Consider the following 20892-nt stretch of genomic DNA (forward strand, 5'->3'; position numbering starts at 1 on the left):
TAGATGGTGCCAATTTCCAATTGTTTTTTTTTAAACTAGTCCCACTGTTATACCGTGTTACTGTTTTTGCACTCTGAAGATGCTGGATATAATACCTTAAATATCAGCAAATAAGTTAAATAAATATTTATTATTTCCTTATTAATCTGTGTTATGAATTAATACCATTAAATAAATTGATACCAAATGATAATGGAGTGCAATTTATCCTAGGTTCTACAAGGTATGAAAAAAATAACTTTCATGCTGGTTTGAAAGTAGTATACTACTAAACTATTAAGGTTTTGTGTGTGTGTGAGAGAGAGAGTGAGAGACTTCAAGTACCTTTATAAGCATTTTTCAGTTAAAGATGAATTAGCTGGTCTCATATAGAGCTAGTAAAGTTTTCTTCTTGGAAACTTGGAATTTTTATCATCCCACAAAACAGACAAACCACCCAGAAGCTACCCACACAATTAACAAACATAACATACTGCATATAATAACCAGACCTGTTTTCAAAGCCTTTCTTCAGTGGGTTCTCGAATTACTCAGTTTCTGGCACAGGCAGTTGGGTTTGTTTTCTCTTGGAAACTCAGGCTTTGAATTGCCTCAACTCAAGAAATTCAACTGTAGAACTTGGACTATTTCAAGCAATAGCATGTCGTGTTTAATAAATTTAGTTTAATCCTTTATCCAAGTGTGAGCAAACAAAGTTTGCACCTGAAAATATCTTCAGGACTGGGGTAAGGTATTACAACACTGGGCAACTCTTAGCAAAGGTGGACCAAGCTAACATCACTCCTATCTCAGTATCTCCCATAATGCAAAACACATCTCCTTGTGGATATGTATAATGTTATGCATTAAGGGAAGGGCCACTACCCAGACTAGTTTCGACCTTTATTGAGGTCTCTTCAGTGGGAGCCAGACCCAGAAGTGGATATACCAGGCAGAAGTAATGGCGAGTTCATCTTTACTTATAGGAGTTGCCAAACGGTATGCCACTTTTTATTAAATTACTCTGGATTTAGAGAAAGATGTTGAAAGTTTATTTTTCCCTTGGTTAGACTATTCTAGCTTGATCCACCTTTGCTACGAGTTGCCCGGTGTTGTACTACCTTACCCCAGTCCTGAAGATATTTTCAGGTGCAAACTTTGTTTGCTCACACTTGGATAAAGGATTAAACTAAATTTATTATAGTCTAACCAAGTGAAAAATAAACTTTCAGCATGCAGTGTTAGAGACCACAATATGGTGGCTGTCTGCCAATTATCTGTGATTTACTAAGGATGGTGATGGATTCCTTCCTCCCCCCCCCCCCCAGTTTCTAAAAGTCAGTTAAGGCTAAATGGCCCTGCCTACTTCCTAAAGAAAAGGCATCAGCTGATTTTGTAATATTAAGAGATATAATACACAAACATAATATTCATGGCTGTAGTTGCTTCAGCTAGAATTCCAAACAAATGTTACCACATAAATGAGAGTTTGGAGAAAAATTAGAGCAGTGAATATTATCATCAGAAGTAGAACCATGTTAAAAAAAGATGAAGTTGACATTATTGATATTTAGAAGTAAGCAGAACTAATCTAAGATCACTTGAGCTATGATCACTTAAACATGTGAAGTGAAAGATTGACAATTGATAAAACAGATGTGTGGATTAAAAAATAAAAAATAAAAAATCCATAGGAAAACCAAGACATAAATGAAGTGATGCAATTAAGAGAATATCGAAATGTAAGCTAATCAAATCTGGCTGGATAAATAATGGAACAATTTGGAAAAAAGTTGTCAATTGGAAACTGGCCAGGAAATAATAATTGTGCTAGATTGTCCATAGCATCTTAATTTAATTAAAAAAATTTGAATATGTTCACCAAATTCATTAACTCTTATGCATAGCTATTTTACTTGCATAATTTTGGAGGAAACTTATTTAAAGTGTTTGTAAATTACCTTCTGAGTTTGTCCTTTCTTTTTGTGTTACACAGTGATCAGCATTCATTTCAGACAAATTGTGGAGACTACAACCATGTTAGAAATAATTACTTTAATTCCCTGACATTTCAACCTTCATAATGAGGTCATCGTCTGGGTTACACACACACACACACACACACACAGTTGACCCTTGAACAACATGGGGGTTAGGGTCATGGATCCCCTGCTTTGTTCAAAAATCTGCATATAACTGTTGACTCCCCAAAAACTTAACTACTAATAGCCTACTGTTGACCGGAAGTCTTACTGATAACATAAACAGTCAAAAACACATATTTTGTATGTTATATGTATTATATACTGCATTCTTAAAATAAAATAAGTTAGAGAAAAGAAAATTTATTAAAGAATATCATTAGGAAGTGAAATGCATTTGCAGTATTATACTGTATTTATCAATACCATAAGTTTATGATGTCTGTTTACAAGATGAATCATGTCTGTCAGTACCTACATCAATATTGTCTTATATGATACATAAACACTGTACATGTTATATGTATTACTAACACTAGACATCAAAAATGAAAAGATAATGCGAAAAAGAAATTCATATTTATTTACAGGTATAACGATTCGTGCATTGATAACAAAACAGTAGCAGTATGATTGTTTTATGGTAGCCAACTGCAATCAAAAGATTGCTTCTCAGTAGCCTAGCCTATACACTAATGAATGAATCATTATAAAAATTTTTATTTTATGCTAATTATTTTTATTTTATGCTAATTATTTTAACTAATTAATAAAAGTCATGCAGTACTAATTTTATTAATTAGTACTGCATGATTTAATATCATCTTTACTTTTCTCGACTGCAAAATGGCCATGTATGATCTGTAAGTGTTTGTGTGCATAAGTTTTGATAAATTTTAACATTTTATAATAGATTTGTGTATACTTTATGGTAGTAAATGATGATAAAATAGACTAGTTTCTGCATATATTTTATGCATTCATGATGCATAAAATATAATTTCTTAATGTTTTCAATATTTCTAAGCTACGCAGTTCATCTGTGAGTTTTTTAAATTGTTGCAAATCTCCAAAATATTTTTCAGTATATTTATTTTAAAAAAAAAACCCATAAGTGGAACTGCACAGTTCAAACCCATTCTTCAAGGGTCAACTGTGTACACACACACACACAAACTATTTCACACACATTTCGAACAGTATGCCAAAGAGACAATGATTTGATCAACAGTTATTCTACTGGCCTGACCTCTAGTGGAAAAAATAAATAAATAAAACATAAAAATACATTGAAGTTATATTAACATCATCAGAGGACAATTTCATATAGGTAGTTTTATTACAGCAAAAGTAGTGTCTTAATTTAACATGAGAGTTGTTATATTACAACTAAGATCCGGGATTACGTATAGTCCTATTTATAATTCACTCTTAGATGGAAAGGTTACATGGGTAGAATATGTACCTTCCATATTCTTGAGATTATTAGACCATCGTTATTGTTAAGATTAGGGTGGTTGATAAGAATTTCACATGCCTCCTTAAATTTATGTTCATGCCACATTTTGGTGTGATGTAAACAGTAGGTGCCTTTTCGATCAGTTCTATGTAGAGTATTCAGAGCATGACCAGAAAGGCAGCATTTATCATAGTTACTGAATTTAATGTGCTGTTTATGTTCCTTTTTTCTGATCACCTGTATAGATCAACTTACAGGTACAATGTATATATATATATATACAGTATATATACTCCTGGATGGGCCAGCAGAGGAAGTGGATTCTTGGATGAGTTAAGTTCAATTTTGCAGAAGATTTAAAGGTGGCATTAAGGTTGTATTTCTGTAGTATTCTGTTTATTTTATCTCTGATATCCCTGTAATGTCTGGAATGGTTACAGTTTTATTGTAATCTAGTTTATTTTTGTTTTTAAGTGAAGTCTTGTGAAGAATTAAATTTTGTTGATAGTATTTTGGCTATAGCCATTTTTCAGGAAGGTATTGCTGATAACTTTTTAATTTATCTTTAAGTACTTGTTCACCAGAGCAAATCTTCAAAGCCCTGTTTTTAGTGTGTTAATAACATGGTTTTTGTGTTGGGTGGTGGTGGTAGGAGTTTGTGTATATATATTGACCAGTATGTGTAGGCTTCTGGTAAACAGTGAAGGAAGACGTGTGACAAGTGTATCTAGAAAAGGAAATGTGTTCTGACTTTCAATCTTAATTGTGAATTGTATGCATTTGTGTTGTTTGATTAGGTGGAATATTTAGAAAAATGAATCAATTAGTCTCAGACAACAGCACCTATAAACTTGTTAACGATAACCCAACCAATTAAAAAAGGAAATGGAAAATTACTTAAATCATCACTTCTTGGCCTGAGGATACAGTTAAAAACTATTTCTGCTCTACGTTCATTCCCCGAGAATTTACGGTTTATCCACGATTCACAAGCAGAACGTACCGCTCCTGCCGATAGTTGAAGGTATAGACAGCCCCAGTTGTCATTTAGGCAAGAAACTAGCATCAGCACTCAAGGAGTTGGTGGGTCATTCCCCCCCCCCCTCCTATATTAAAATGCACACAACACTCCATAAACAGAATTAAAGACATCACATTGGAAAAAAGTGATTTATTATTCGGTTTTGACCTCTCTGCCCTCTTCACAAATGCCCCAATTAATGATACAGTTCTTCTTTTACAGGAAAAATTCTCTCTGGATGTCATGGTGCTCTTTGCACGTGTGCTATGTTCTGGTTATTTTGTGTAGAAAAACACTTTCTACTTACAAAAAGAAGGCACAGCCATGTCTCGCTGTTATTCCCCCCCCCTCCCGCTCAATTTCTAACTTTTATATGGAAGCTTTTGAGCAAGTACTCTAGATTCCAGCACCTCAAAACCCAAAGTCTGGCTTAAATATGTTGATGATATTTTCGCCATCTGGTCCTATGGCCACCAGACATTAGACACTTTCTTCAGCCACTGAAACAAACAACACAAATGCATACAATTCACAATTGAGATTGAAAGTCAGAACACACACTTCCTTTTCTAGATACACTTGTCACAGGTCTTCCTTCTGGCAGTCTTTCCTTCACTGTTTACCAGAAGCCTACACATATTGGCCAGTATATACACAAAAAATAGGTGTCATTAATACACTTAAAACATGGCTATGAAGATTTGCTCCAGTGAACAAGCACTGAAAGATGAATGGAAAGTTATTAGCAGTACCTTCCTGAAAAATGGCAACAGCCAAAATAATATCAACAAAATTCTTCACAAGATCTCACTTAAAAACAAAAATAGATTACACTAAAACTGTAACCATTCCATACATTAAAGGGATATCAGATAAAGTAAATTGAATACTACAGAAATATAACCTTAATGCCACCTTTAAACCTCTTGTGAAATTAAAGAACTTACTCAACTCATCCAAGGATTCACTTCCTCTGTTGGCCTACCCTGGAGTATACTGTATACATTGTACCTGTAATTTGCCCTGTATAGGTGAAACAGGATGCACAATTCCTATCAGAAAAAAAAAAAAAAAAGAACATAACGAGCACAGTAAATTCAATAACTATGGTAAATCTGGCATTTTTAATCATGCCCTGAATACTCTACATAGAGAAAGTTGTTATTTGGTCCTTTTCATTAAAATTGAAACATACTATTTGATTTTTAAGACCATAGATTTAACAAACCTTATACATAATCGTCTACTAGTTTTGCTAGCTGTAACTGTCTAGCTTTGTCAAGACGAGAAAGGTTATGCTAGTATTAAATGCAAAAAACAAAAGAATGAAATAACGGTTTAAAAACAGTTAGACAAATTGGAGAGCAAGCATGAGATCACACGCATAAGGCGTAAAGACTTAGTTATTGTTATTAAGTCGCGTTTTATAATTTTTTGCGTAATTTAGTTCTGTTAAACTTAATGAATTTAACAGATTTTTCCACATGTCTTTTAATATTATTCCCTGGTTTCTATTGAGGTTATTTCCTGTTCATAGGACTACTGCAGCTTCTTTAAAGATTCTACATCTAAAATCCTCTTCGATATATTGCATGGAACTGTTATCCCAATCTATTGAATGGTTTGAAGTTGAGAAATGATGTGCTAACCCTGAGGTGTCTGTTCTATTATGATTGACATCTCTGACATGTTCCTTCTTTTGAATTTCTAGGCTTCTTGAAGTTTGGCCTATATAGGTAAGTCCATACGTACATGGTATGCTATAAACACCTGCATGTTTGTAGAAAGCGGCACTATCCTTAGGGGATCTTAATAACTGTCTTGTAGTTGTGGTAGGTTTAAAAACAACTTTGATATTAAAAGGTTTCATGATTCTTGCTATTTTGGTGGAGACTGATTCAGCATAGGGTATGATGATGGATGATACATACTGGGTCATCCGAGGTTGTTTCTATAGAGAATTTTGTTGATTATATTTTGAGGATAACCATTTTGTGATAGTTTTTTGATATAAGGGAAAGCTCAGCAAGTACGCCTTTTCCTCTGTGATGATATTTATGGCTCTGGTTTTTAGCATATGTATAATGCTCAGTTTCTGTGCATAGTGATGATTGGATGTATAATGGAGATAACGTCCAGTATCTGTAGGTTTACGATATATTGTAAGTTTGATATTTCCATTATCTTGTTTTTTAACTAGCACATCTAAAAAAGTTTACATTAGAATTGGAAAACAATCATCAATTACCCTTTTTAGATGTACTAGTTAAAAAAACAAGATAATAGAAATATCAAACTTACAATATATTGTAAACCTACAGATACCGGACGTTATCTCCATTATACGTATGCTAAAAAACAGAGCCAAAAATATCATCACAGAGGAAAAAGACGTACTTGCTGAGCTTTTCCTTATATCAAAAACTCTATCACAAAATGGTTATCCTCAAAATATAATCAACAAAATTCTCTATAGAAACAACCTCCAGCAACAACCTCGGACGACCCAGTACGTATCATCCATCGTCATACCTTATACTGGATCAGTCTCCACCAAAATAGCAAGAATCATGAGACCTTTTAACATCAGAGTTATTTTTAAACCTACCACAACTACAAGACAGTTATTAAGATCCCCTAAGGATAGCATCGCTTTCTACAAATACGCAGGTGTTTATAGCATGCCATGTACTTACCTACATAGACCTAACTTCAAGAAGCCTAGAAATTCAAATGAAGGAACATGTTGGAGATGTCAATCATAATAGAACAGACACTTCTGGGTTAGCACATCATTTCTCAACTTCAAACCATTCAATAGATTGGGATAACAGTTCTATGCCATATAGCGAAGAGGATTTTAGATGTAGAATCTTTAAAGAAGCTGCAGTAGTCCTACGAACAGGAAATAACCTCAGGGAATAATATTAAAAGACATGTGGAAAAATCTGTTAAATTCATTCAGTTTAACGGAACTAATTACGCAAAAAATTATAAAACAAGACTTAATAACAATAACTAAGTGTTCACACCTTATGCGTGTGATGTCACGTGTGCTCTCCAATTTGTCTAACTGTTTTTAAACCGTTACTTCTTCTTTTGTTTCTTGCGTTTAATACTAGCATAACCTTTCTCGTCCTGACAGTTACAGCTAGCGAAACTACTAGACGATTATGTATAAATGTTTATTAAATCCATGGTCTTAAAAATCAAATAGTATGTTTCAATTTTACTCTACATAGAATTGATTGGAATGGCACCTGTTGTTTACAACACATCAAAACATAGTATGAACGTAAATTTAAAGAGGCCTGTGAAATTCTTATCAACCACCCTAAACCTAGATGGAAAGGGTTACTTGGGAAGAATATGTGCCTTCCATATTCTTTGGATTTTAGACCATCATTAATGTTAAGAGTTAATTATAAATAGGACTGCACATAATCCAGGATCTTAGCTCTAATATAACAACTTTCATGTTAAATTAAGACACCACTTTTGCTGTAAAAAAACTATCTATATGAAATTGTCTCTGAATGTTATAAATAGACTATAGCTTTGATGTATTTTTTTTTTCAACTAGAGGTGAGGCCAGTAGAATAACCGTTGATCAAATCATTCTCTCTTTGGCATACTGTTTGAAATGTAATATAGCTTGTCTCTGTGTGTATATATATATATATATATATATATATATATATATATATATGTGTGTGTGTGTGTGTGTCAGGGTTTCTCAAACTTTTCCTACGATGGAACACTTCACAAATCCTAAAATTTTAATGGAACACCTTGGTTAGAGTCGAGTATCATCAGTCTCATATTCAATGTAAAGCTAAGTGCACACTACTGCCGCAGCAGGCTGTATCGCATTGCAAAAATGCGATGGTGCACACTACAGGCGTGCCAGGCTGCAGTGCATCACATTGACTTTGCTTGTGACTGCACGTTTCCTAGAATAGATACCTCTGTACTTCACTCGTGCTCGGAGGTGTCGACAGCTGTGGGTGGCTGTCAGCCAGCACACTGGCCTTAATAGTACAATCCACAGGCAAAGTGAGGAGTGCCTGATTTTCAAACATGTTTGAACTTGTCACAGCATTTAAAACCATTCCAGGCTCATATTAATTTTGATCATTTTTCACACAACACTTATTCACTTTCTGCGGAACATAGTTTAGGAAATGCTGATATATGTGTATACTCCAGATGATGACCTTAATTTGTCTGAAATGAATTCTGAGTTTATCATTAACATGTTTCTTCTGCTTCATCAATTTTCTGCACATCTATGGAACTAATGTATTATAGGTTCATATTTGTTTATTTATTTACTGTTTCATATATTTTAATACCAGAGATGCATTAAATCTGTTACCAGTTTTCATTCACTTTCTCCTTAACATCTGGAGATCTAATGGGTCTGTCCTTACTGAGATGAACACTTAACAACTCAACCATTTCTAGTGAATCTGTCACATACTTACCATCTGTATTCACTAATAATATTCCTTTTACTTGCTAGGTAGCAATAAAATCCTCTTGAATTTTCTTTTGGCCTGTTTGGCTAACTTCTTTTCATAATTTGATTTGACCTTCCTCACCACAGCTGTCATTCTCCTGACTTATTCTTTATACTGTTCCTGGGCTTCATATCACTCTTTTTCACAATGTCATATTCACAATATTAATTTGTATATAGTTCTTGCTTTAAGATATTATTCATTCCTTGAACCCCAATTCAATTTCTCCCCCTGATTCTTCTACCATGCAGTTTCTCATGCCAAGGGACTGCTTTGTGATGATGCTGCTGCTTGAGTTTATTATAATCACTTGCCTTGTGATTACATATATGTCCATTTTTAATCAGAATTCCCACAGGTATTGTCACCTCCCTAGTCAAGACTATAATGATCTCACTTTCACCAGTTGGATGCATAATGGGCAGCTCATTTATAGACTCAGATGCTGTTATCAGATCCAATGTTCTTATACCTCGCATCCCTTCCATGACGTGCTATTTAAGATAGTTATACCTGAATAATGTTATAACTGTCATTTTTCCATGAGATGTGTTTTCTTCCCACTAATCTATATCTTCATAGTTGAAATCAGCCATAATGATAGTCCTCTTTGTATCCATAAAATTATCTGTCTGTACATTTTACAGTCTTTTTCAGATAATTGTAGTAGCACCCAGTTGTGCATTTTGTCCAGTTTATGTTGATCTCACATCAAACAACTTTGAACCTGCCACCTGCATTACTCATACTATCACTCTTGTTGGATTGAAATCTTCTGCAGTCATTAGTTAAACTACCCCTTGTCTGTCTTCCCTGAATATGCTGAACCTATTCACATTCTATTCTGTGACATTATCTTCCTCTGTCAGCCAGGTCTCACTAATACCAATAATTTTTGATCCCACTTCATCTACCAGTGCTAAGAACTCCTCACCTTTATTCCTGATGCTTCTGGCATTGGTATATATGAATGCAAGTCAAACACCAGGCTTATATGGATTATGATAGCTCTTAAAACCTGACCAGTTTAAACAGGAAGCTGTAGTTGATTCCTCAACAAAATCCACTTCCTATTTCCACCCTTTACACTTCCCTCTATTGATAGAGCTAGCACTGCATTTCATGGGATCATCCCTAGCAGACTATTATTTTCTCTCTCTCATGCTGTTTGTCAGTACATTTGTAATTATATCACTTTATTTAATATACATATTCATTCTTTCATGCAATCACCCAGACATATCTAGTTTCCTCTCACTATTAAGATGATGAATAGTGAAAAGCAGTTTGTTTCTCCATGCACCTGACACCAAAACTATTCAAGGGCAGTTCATAGTACAAATACAAATATTAAAGTTTGTAGATCTGCAAAAGGCATATGACAAGGCGCCAAGAGAGAGAGAGAGAGAAGCTATTCGAAACACTACAGTTATGTGGTGTCAATGGGGCATTATATCAAGGAATACTTTATTTTTATTTGAATTGTAAGTCAGCAGTTAGAATTGAAGGTACAGGAAGGTGGTTTAATGTTAAATCTGGTGTCAGACAAGGATGTACATTATCCCCTCTGTTATTCATTATCCATATGGATCACATTATAAAGGAAAGTGGTATTAAACCTGATATCAAAATTGGAGATGTTAATCTCAGCTCTCTGGTTTATGCAGATGATGTTATACTTCTAAATAAATCCGCTACAAGTCTGCAAGATTCCCTGACTAAAGTGAATAACTGTTGTAATAGATATGGTATGAAGGTCAGCATTAAAAAGACAAAGATAATGAAAATAGGCAGAGACATTGAAAATATCAACTGCATTGTGAATGGAGAACCTGTAGAACAACTAAAACATTTCAGCTACAGAGGCATGATTTTTACTAAAGATAGTAAATTAAATATGGAAATAGACAACAGAATCAACAAAGCTGGTATGGTTGGCAGTCAATTGGATAAATTCATATGGAATAAGAGAGAAATTAGTCGGAACACTAAATTAGCTTGTATACAAGACAGTGTTCAAACCATTTTTAACTTATGGATCTGAGAGCTGGGTCAGAAGTAAAACACTTGACCAGAGACTAGAGACTGCAGATATGAGAGTCCTGAGAAAGATTAGGAGGCATGAACAGATGGCATCAATGGCAATATCATAATAAAAACGAGGATATTAGGAAAGAACTTGACATTGTCAGCAGGTGGTATGGTCACTTAAACAGAATGGGAGAGGAAAGATTTTCAAAACCAGTGTTCTCTGCCAGGTTGGCAGGAAAAAGATCCAGAGGAAGACCAAGGTGTAGGTGGATTGATACAATAAAAAGTGCCTTAGAAGATAGAAATATAAGATTTGATAATGTTGGGATCTTGACAGGTAACAGATTGATTTGGAGGAAAATTGTAGATAGGAAGTTAGTAATGATGTAAATTTTTCATGTAGTACTATCATATCCTTTACACTTCTTGAGGGTACATGTCAGGAATTTGATGATGATGAAAAGTGTGATATAAAAGTAGTATGAAGAGTTCTTGAGTGAAATGAAGAAGAACAACAAATGAATAAAACAAGTGATTCCAATAATAAATAATATTTTAAAAATTAAATAGTGTTTGAATTAGTTTTTTTAATGTGAATTCTTTTCACAAAAGGCTCCAAACCTATAGTACATTACTGAAAATTTTAATTCTACTTCAGACCTCCAGCAAGCAGGATAGCAATCCCACACTGAGCAGTGAAATTCATTTACCACCTGAAAGACATTCACGGACATCCATGCCCACATCGAGATTTTGTTACACCTGATATCTTAGGAATATAGTATTCTCAGCCATCATGGTGTAACATGAAGAATAAATATCATAAATTAAAACCCCTACATAAAAAAAAATGAATTATTTAATGGAAAATTTCTTGCATCCAGTAAAATGTATAAAACGTAAGGGTTGTTGTTAAAGTAGCTGATAAAGGAAGGAATGTATTAATATTGTAATATGACTTAAAATAAGGAATTCTAACTAAATAAGTCGATAACAAAGGAAAGTATAGATTAATATTGTAATACGATTAAAAATGAGAGAGTTAAGTAAGTAGAAAGGGGTGAGTCATAAAATACGTTATGTGAGAGATTAAGTTATTAAGTAGAATTCATAGAAAAAGTTTGAAAGGGGATTAAGTCAGGCTAGCACAAGAAAAGCAAAGCTATTGCTTAGGGCTGATCCCCGAATTGAAACATTGAGAACGGGCTTGCCGATCAAATGACGTATGGCGAGAAAACGCCACCCTAATTGGTCGATGATTAAAAAACAAGTAGAAGGAGGAGAAAGGAAGTAAGAAAAGGTGCCGTTAGGGAAGCAGCTATAAAAGGGTTGGTAACCCCCTGGGGGAAAGCTTTTTTTTTGGGATAGTCGCTTTTGGCCTTGGAGTTTGGTTTTGGTTCCGGTGGAGTTCACGGGGTTTTCCTGAGTGGCGACAGGGGTGATATCTCCTCGTCACAACACAGAAACGAAAGTGAGCGGGATTTCAATTCACGTTTTCCCGAGTAGGAAGCAAAGGAAAAATTGCCTTAGAGTCCTAGAAAAGGAGGGATCTTCTTCGTTTCGACGCTAGTGATAACTACGCAAAGCAGAAAGCTGTAAAGAGATCGATGTCCTCGTTGCTGATAGTAGAGCAAATATATGTGTGTTAAAGTATTCCAGAGTTACGAGAAGTTATACCAAAGGTTCGTTTGGAAAAGAATAAAGGCCCATACGAAAAGCTCAAGAAAGATACTGTAAATCATAACCTATGTTAGCTAGAAATTTGTCTGTGAAAAGTATCGTGATTCCAATATAGAACTATTGAAGTTATACTAGGACTTCAGTATATGATAGAATGTGTTATGTGTAGATTGACTAGTGTTAAAAATTTGTGAATGATTAAGAGTCCTAAGGTATTTTTGCGTGTTTATTATATTGCACAAGATATTTAAATGATATAATTGTGTGTTAGTGCAAATAACGGAATAGTGTGAATTAAGTAATTACGTATCCTATGGATTGAATGCCTAATGTAATGTATAAAATAATTGAAATGTCACAAGTATGTGTTAGCAGTGAGTAACTTGTTAATCTACTTCAGTATGAAAAATCAGATGGTGTGAATTGATCTAAATTTGTTCACATCAGGTGAATTTATGAATTAATGTGTATGGCGGCATAATCACAAATAGCCATATTGCTTGTAATGATTTAATGTTAGTCTATAAGTATTTTAGTTTAGTATTTGAATTGTACCATGTTTAGAAACTTAATAAACCTTTTGTTCAATGATAAAAGAGTTGTCTGATATTGCTAATCCAATGCACCGCTTAAAATCATCGTACCTAATCACGCGGGAAATTTAATGTTGAGGAAAGAGATTAAGAGTCACGACTGCAATAATATTTAAATACTAAGAGATATATTCGAGATTGACTTTCTCCCTATTTATGACAACATAAATGGTGCAGTTGATAACCACTTGAAAATATTGTACTTAGTCACGCGGAAAATTTAAGTTGAGAATCGAGTTAAGTGTCACGACTGCAATAGTTACACTTTCAGATATATTTGAGTTCTTTCTCCTTGTTTATGTATGTAATATCCTAAACTAAATATCCCAAAAGGCGCAGTATAAATACAAATATTAGGGGTACTACGTGGAGCAATAACTTAGATATTGGTATAAGTTTTGGTAAAAACTCGGGCATAGAAGTTAGAAGAATATAGATAAAAGGGAATTTGTGAGGTTAGAGTAGAAATCGTAAATTGGGACACAACAATTTGAACACACACACAGCCTTTTGGTTGGAAAGTGAATACACCATTCACTCAGCAAACCAGACAGCAAGTGCAAACTATTTGTAACCTAACATTACTTTTCATGACAGTTTTATGTGAAAGTTCTACCAAAAGAAGTGAAACTGGCATTCTTATAATGTCTATTTCTTTAACTTAAAATGCTAGAAGCTTTAAAACATTAGATAATATTTATATTAATATAAATTAACTCTTGAAAGTTTATTCTCTTGGTTATACTATAAATTAAAGATACCATGAAATTATGTTCTTGGTTTCATCCTTTATCCAAGTATAAGCAAACTAAGTTTGCACATGAAATGACTTCATGACTGGGCAACTCGTATATAGAGGTTAATGACTTCACATCACTTGCCTTAGTATACCATAATGCAATGCACATATCCTTATGGACAAATATAATGCCATGCATTATGGGAAAGGCCACCATCCAGCTTACTGCTTTCAACCTTTATTGAGATCTCATCAGACCGAGAAGTGATATCAAAGTTGAAGTAATGCAGAAGTCATATTTCCATATACAAGTAGTTCAGTCTGGGTAGTGGCCCTGCCCATATTGCATTATACTTCTTCATGTGGATATATGCGTTGCATTATGAGATACTAAAGCAACTGACGTGAAGTCATTACCTCTATACACAAGTAGCCTAGTGTTGTGAAGTTACTTCATGTGCAAACTTTGTTTGCTTACACTTGGATAAAAGATGAAACCAAGAATATAATTTCTTGGCATCTTTAATTTATAATATATTAAATCATATTTATGAGAGAAGTTCAGTGGTAATACATTTAAGTTGAAAAGACAGAGAAATAGAAATGAAAAGAGGAGTCAGACAGGAAGACTCTATCTCACCAAAATTATTTGCTACAGCCTTGAATATGCTATAAGAAAACTGAACCGGGAGAAAAGATGATTGAATGTTGAATGGAGAATACTTAAGTAATTTATGATTTGCTAATGGTATTAATTAGCAATATCACCAAAATAATTAGAACACATGATTATTGAATTAAATTAAGTAAATTTGGAGACAGACTTGCAAATAAATATGGACAAATCAAAAATAACGCATATTCAAAATACTCCAGAATGAAAACAAATCAAATTAATCAAAGATGGATTGAAATAGGGACTTTATATAAATATCCAGGACAAATTATTACAAATAACCATAAACTTGATTATCAAATTTTAATTAGAGTAACAACAGGATAGAAAGTTTTGAACCATTATAGAGATATATTTAAATGCAATTTACTAAACTGCTTAAAAAGAAAGAACTTTAACCAACATGTGCTCTCAACAGTGATGACCTATGGTCATCACTGTTGTGAAACCTAGAGCCTGACCAAAAAAAAAAAAAAATAGCTAGAGAAGCTGAAAACAATGCAAAAAAAAAAAAAGTACTATTCTTTATAGATATTATATTCTGGAAAATTTTCCATGTTACTCCTCTAAATAAATATTAATTTTTATGACTATTTTGCCTATTTTTGTTTAGGAGTACCCCTTTTATGATGTTACTGACTTTTTACCCAATTTTTAGGGCATTACTGATGTTTTAAAGATATAGATATATGAAGAATATAAAGAAGGAATGATTTTGGGCATACTTTTGTAGGATGTTGCTGGTTGTCATCTTATTGAGCGGCATCCGACGTATGCCGATATTACTGAAGTCTGACTGAAAGGATGGTGGGTGGGTTTGGAAATGTGGAGATAATGATGTGGGAGAATTAATAATGCACTATGCAAAGAGATGTGCTTTGCATTATGGGATACTAAGGCAAGTGATGAGAAGTTATACCACCTTTGCCACAAGTTGCCCCAGTCTTGAAAATACTAGAAGCGCAAACCTTGTTTGCTTACACTTGGATTAAACCAAATATATAATTGGTAGCATAGCCAAGTGAAAAAACTTTCATCAAATTAACCCAGATTTTTAAAAACTGAAATTACCCGATACAGTTAATAAATTACAACCAACAAAACTGTGAAAATCCATCAAAACAATCCAATAACCAAAACAAACTTTCCAACACAAAAAATCATTAAACTGCCATACATCCTGAACACGTACAAAGCTTACAAATACATTTTTAATCACACCTGTTATAAGTTAGTGTTCATCATGAACCAAAAATTGGCAATACCTCTAAAACCTACAAAATTTCACGCATGCAAAGAAACACTAGAATACCACAATGTTGTATACAAATTTCCTTGACAATAAGACTGTGACTTTACCTAACAAGTTCCATGATCAGATCTTTATGGGCAAGACTACAGGAACACTTCCATGACTGCAACATATTCCAGAACATCTAAGCAATAAGAAATGTAATAACCAAAAGAAAAACAGAATACAAAATACAGGAAAAGCAGAAATAGTAGTCCACACTCTTGAACAGAAGCAAATCGACAAAGCCGTAATAGTAGACATAAAGGAAAATGAAGCAATGCTTAGAATATATAAAATGTGACAAAATCTCAGTAAACGTTCACTGTCTCTATATAATCTCCAAGAGTTGGAAGCTCTAAAACATAAAAATTAGGTCACTACTCTGACCAATAGAAAACAACACAGATACACCCAAGACAAAAACACCAAGCTGACATGACATAGCCTCTACTTTTCCCATGAGCTCCGAAGATGACACACAGTCGAAATGGCTCACACCCCATTATTCCCACCCCTAATCTTGTTTCATCTTATTCTATCCTTCTCCTTTCCCCAAAAAATTTCTATCTTTCACTTTCTTCCCAAAGAATTCACTGCCCACCCTTAAAACGTGGGTTTTAAATTTCACATACCTTGTGTCTTACTTGCAATTCTCCCACATCTAACTCCACATTTCCAAACTCCCCACCCCTTCCTTTCAGCCAGACTTCAGTAATATATACACTAGTAATATATACACGCCATACACTAGATGCCGCTCGATAAGATGACAACTAGGAACATCCTACAAAGGTATGTCCAAAATTATTCCTTCTTTATATTCTTCATATATATCTATATCTTTAAAACATCAGTAATGCCTTAACAATTGACCAATGACATCATAAAAGGGTACTCCTAAACAAAAATAGGCAAAATAGCCACAAAAATTAGTATTCTTTTTTATCTAACAATGTTAGATAAAAAAGAATAATATATACTTCGATAAGGAAACAAACAAAGGAATTGCATCAGTAATAAAAGACAATAAATGGCACTGGACAGGATATGTTTTAAGAATGTCTAACAACAGATGGATAAAAATAACAAAATGGACACCAAGAACTGAGAAACCAAAAACCAGGTAGACTAGCAGAAAGTACGAATGATGAGATAAAAACATGTTATGGACATTTATGGTAGAGAGATGCACAAGATTGGCCAAAATGGAAGATGCATTTATCTAGCAATGGACTGAAGAAAACTGTGGATGATGATAAATTTAAGATCACTTTCAGATGACAATTTTCTTTTGTAAAAATTTGTTTGTGGCCTTAAATCTTTCTTAAGGAGTTGGAAGCTGCAGTACGGATAATCTACAACTTTACATTAATTATTTTGTAGGCTGCAGTATGATTAGCTGAGTTGATTTTATTTATGCTTATGGCTACATGAAACTGGTAAGTGAAAAGTACAATCACAATTTCCAGCAACAAATGATGAAAATCTTAACACATAAAAGTTCATTAGATAAAAGGCACAACCGGCTTTCTAAGTCTTTCCTTTTTTTTTTTTTTTTAATAAAGCAAAAGTAACTTGTCATAATCAAGCCAGGGACAATTATCGTCCTATTTGTCATACTTGTTACAGTATGACAAGTATGACTTGTCATACTGTAGCAAGTATGACAAGGCTGCATGTTCTCACAACACTTCACAACATAATTTTAGCTGTATCCTAGGTTTAATTAAAGAGCAGTTGTGTCTTGTGTGAGAAAACTTGATCCATTAGAGGGGGGGCCCATTTCACATTACATCATCATCTTTTAACATGAGGAGTTCTGTTGATACTATGAGAGTGACTATGAGAATAACGTCTTCATGGTGAGGCGGGACCATGATCTTCTGTTTCCTCCATAACCACCGCCACACCAACTACAGGTCAAGGTCCAGGCTGGAAAGCCAATTCAAGGCCTCATTCGTCACTTTGTGGATGTCCTGTAGACCACCACCACCATGAAATTAGCACAGACAATATGAGTTATTGTCTGAGCCACGGGAGAACAATCACAATAAGGGTGATCTGACAGCCCCCATTTATGTAGAAGGTAGCCGCATCTGCCCTGACTAGTTCTGATTCTGTTTATTGATGACCAACTTGAGTTGATCATTAGCAATTACTAATATGGTATATTTTTGTGTGTGTTATAAATGGTGATTTTATTTTCTTAGAAATTTTGTTACCATGAAGTACTTCATTTATACTAATTTTGTTATAATGAAGTTGACCAGTAATAAGAAAAAATGAATATTGATTCTAGAGGGATAGGAAAGAAGTGTTTTAAATTTTAAGAAATTCTGGTTCTTGGTTATGTTATGCTAATTATGTTTTTTTTTATTTTTCAACAGGAAATATTTTATATAAGAATTCCAACTCTCTGTTATTGACTATATATTAACTGTTTAGAATGGAGTTTTCTTTTGCTTATTTCAAATCAGTAATTTCTAATAATTTTCCTATTATTTTTAAGCCAATGCTTGCAGCTTCCAAATTGGATTTTTATGTGAATTAGTTATTTTACACATTTCAACATAGAAGCAATAGTAGCAGTTTTTATACATTCCTATACCCAAAAAAGTCACATATAAATTATCCATCTAGCAGTAGTTGGAGATATTGATATAATTGATACTGTAATTTTTGATAATTTGACAAAAAAAAAAAAGCATGAATGAGTTTTTGACTTGTAACTTAGAATGCACTTATAACATTCTTATGAATTTTTTATTTGTCTAGAAAAAATAAATAAACAATTGGTTAATTAAAATGTTAATGCAGTGTGACCAGCCTCTGATCCTGAGGGAAGACAAGAAAAGGAGGAACTTTTTTTTTTTTTCAGTTATAAATAATGTTAATTTTCTGAGTGAGAGTGAATGAAACAAGAAGATATTGTACTTTTGTAAATTTTTCCCTCAAAAAAAATTAGTTGATATAGATCAAAAAAAGTTTATCTGAAAATGGAAAAACCCAGTTATATAGATTTAAACTATAATTGGAAACTACATAGCAATGAACACATATTGAATTAGATTTTATAAATTTTTCTGCAAGTTATGAAAATTAATTTTCAATGACAGATTTCCTTAATTTTTTTTTTTTTTTTTCAGATCATTAATGGTTGATACACCCTTTACAAAAGATGCCAATCTTATCTTGTTATTATGGAGAAGAAATTATCATCATCTTGAATATTCAGGAAAATACACAAATTATGTCAAAGGCTTTGGTGCCCAAAAAATCTTTAATATGAACTTGAATAGTATTTTAAATATTAACTGTTTTAGTGAGAAAGTTAATTGGTGAATAGGCCTGAATGAAAAAAATAATTTTAATAATATGAGAATTCAGCATTGAGAATATGGTGGAAATTTAATCAGCTAGATGATATTTAGCAAGGATTTCATTCATTTCAAAAATGTGTGAATGAGAGCTAACTGTGCTATAGAAGCAATTCGGTTATTATTTTTTTTTTAATTTAAAGAAGATAGTATAATACTCAATTGTAGTCATATAGAAATGTAATGACTTTTAACGAACTACTGTTTAAATACTGTTTTGCGGTCTAGAAACTTGAGTTAACTAATTTTGATTCTTATGTGGGACTGGATTAATAGAGGGAGAAGGGGGGAAGGTCACATTATTTAAAGTAAACCTTATTAAGTTTGATGACACATTCTCCATCTTTCCTTGGAAAGATCTATGTTTTCTTCATTCCTATATAACAAAATCAAAATATCATTTCTTGAAGTTTAAAGTGAATATATTAGATCCTAGCTGTATTGAAAGGCTTTATTTTAAATATAAGAATATATGCATTTATTTTTTTAATGAGATTTTAAACATATTAGTCCTTTTTAACTTTTATAATCCATGCACATGTATAAAGATATTAGAATTATTTTTTAACATATTGGAAGCTACTTATAGGAATTTCATTGTAAGTGTTCATATTTTTGTAATACCCAGACTGAATTCGTGTTAATACGATTTATGGACCATGATTATTAAACCATTGTGATACTATCACAAACTTTGGATATTTGTGATAACAGATACGCAATTTCAGTCTTGAAAAACTGATTTCTGAATATATATATATATATATATATATATATAAAAGAATTTAAATGACTCTATACCAAGAAAGAAAAGTTTAATGTTAAGATACGACTAGTTTTGTTGAAAATTCAATTTCTTTACGTATCACAGGCAAAGAATTAAATAAAAAATAACAGAGACATGATAAAATACATTAACAGATCTAGTATAAAACACACAAGTACATTTAAAAACAAGAATGCATGCTTGAGTTCCAAATGAAGTTGACTACGTGCGTGAGCTGACACGAGTGCGCCAGTATTGGACAGTGGCAATGTGTGCATCAGAAATATTGTAGCTAAGGCTGTTATTAATATGAGATGAATCAAGCGATATTTCTCTAGATTCAACTATTCTTCTTTCAAGTTCATCATAGAACACATGGATATTAGAAGTTTGTAGCCAGTCTACGAGGTGTTGGCAGCCTTTATCCGAGTTGATAGAGAAGAGAACGTGACTAGAGAGAGTGCTGGCCCTGGTTCTGTTGTAGGAAATGCCTCTTTGGTGTTCTTCCATGCGTAAAAGGATGGATTTAGCTGTCTGGCCGTAGTATGGTTTGCCACAATCACACAAAATCTTATAGACTCCTGGATACTGAGTAGGAAGATGTATCATTTTAGGTCTACTTAGTATGGATCGAAGTTTAGGAAACGTATTGAAGCAAGTTCTAATGTTGAATTTCTGAAGCATTTTGACTAGTTTTGGGAAGAGAGAGCTGATGTATGGTAACGAAATAAAAGCTCTTGGTGGAGAAGAATCTTCAAAAGCAGTTGAGCGG

At 33.4% G+C, this 20892-nt stretch overlaps 1 protein-coding gene across 4 annotated transcripts in view; it reads left to right on the top strand.

The window, feature by feature from the left end:
• LOC150101772 (phosphatidylinositol 4,5-bisphosphate 5-phosphatase A-like) overlaps positions 1-20141 on the top strand; it is a 163109-nt gene extending 142968 nt beyond the window's left edge. For all 4 annotated transcript variants that reach the window (XM_090400500.1, XM_090400501.1, XM_090400503.1 and 1 more), the window contains one exon: positions 19124-20141. In XM_090400500.1, the coding sequence (XP_090256626.1) occupies positions 19124-19138 (15 nt within the window). In that variant the 3' untranslated portion in view covers positions 19139-20141. The remainder of the gene's footprint in view (positions 1-19123) is intronic.
• Positions 20142-20892: the final 751 nt, after the last annotated feature.

Source organism: Typopeltis vanoorti, chromosome 11 (genome assembly GCF_054136105.1).
Source record: "Typopeltis vanoorti isolate ZY-2024b chromosome 11, IOZ_Tvanoo_1.0, whole genome shotgun sequence".
Classification (NCBI taxonomy): Eukaryota; Metazoa; Arthropoda; class Arachnida; order Uropygi; family Thelyphonidae; genus Typopeltis; species Typopeltis vanoorti.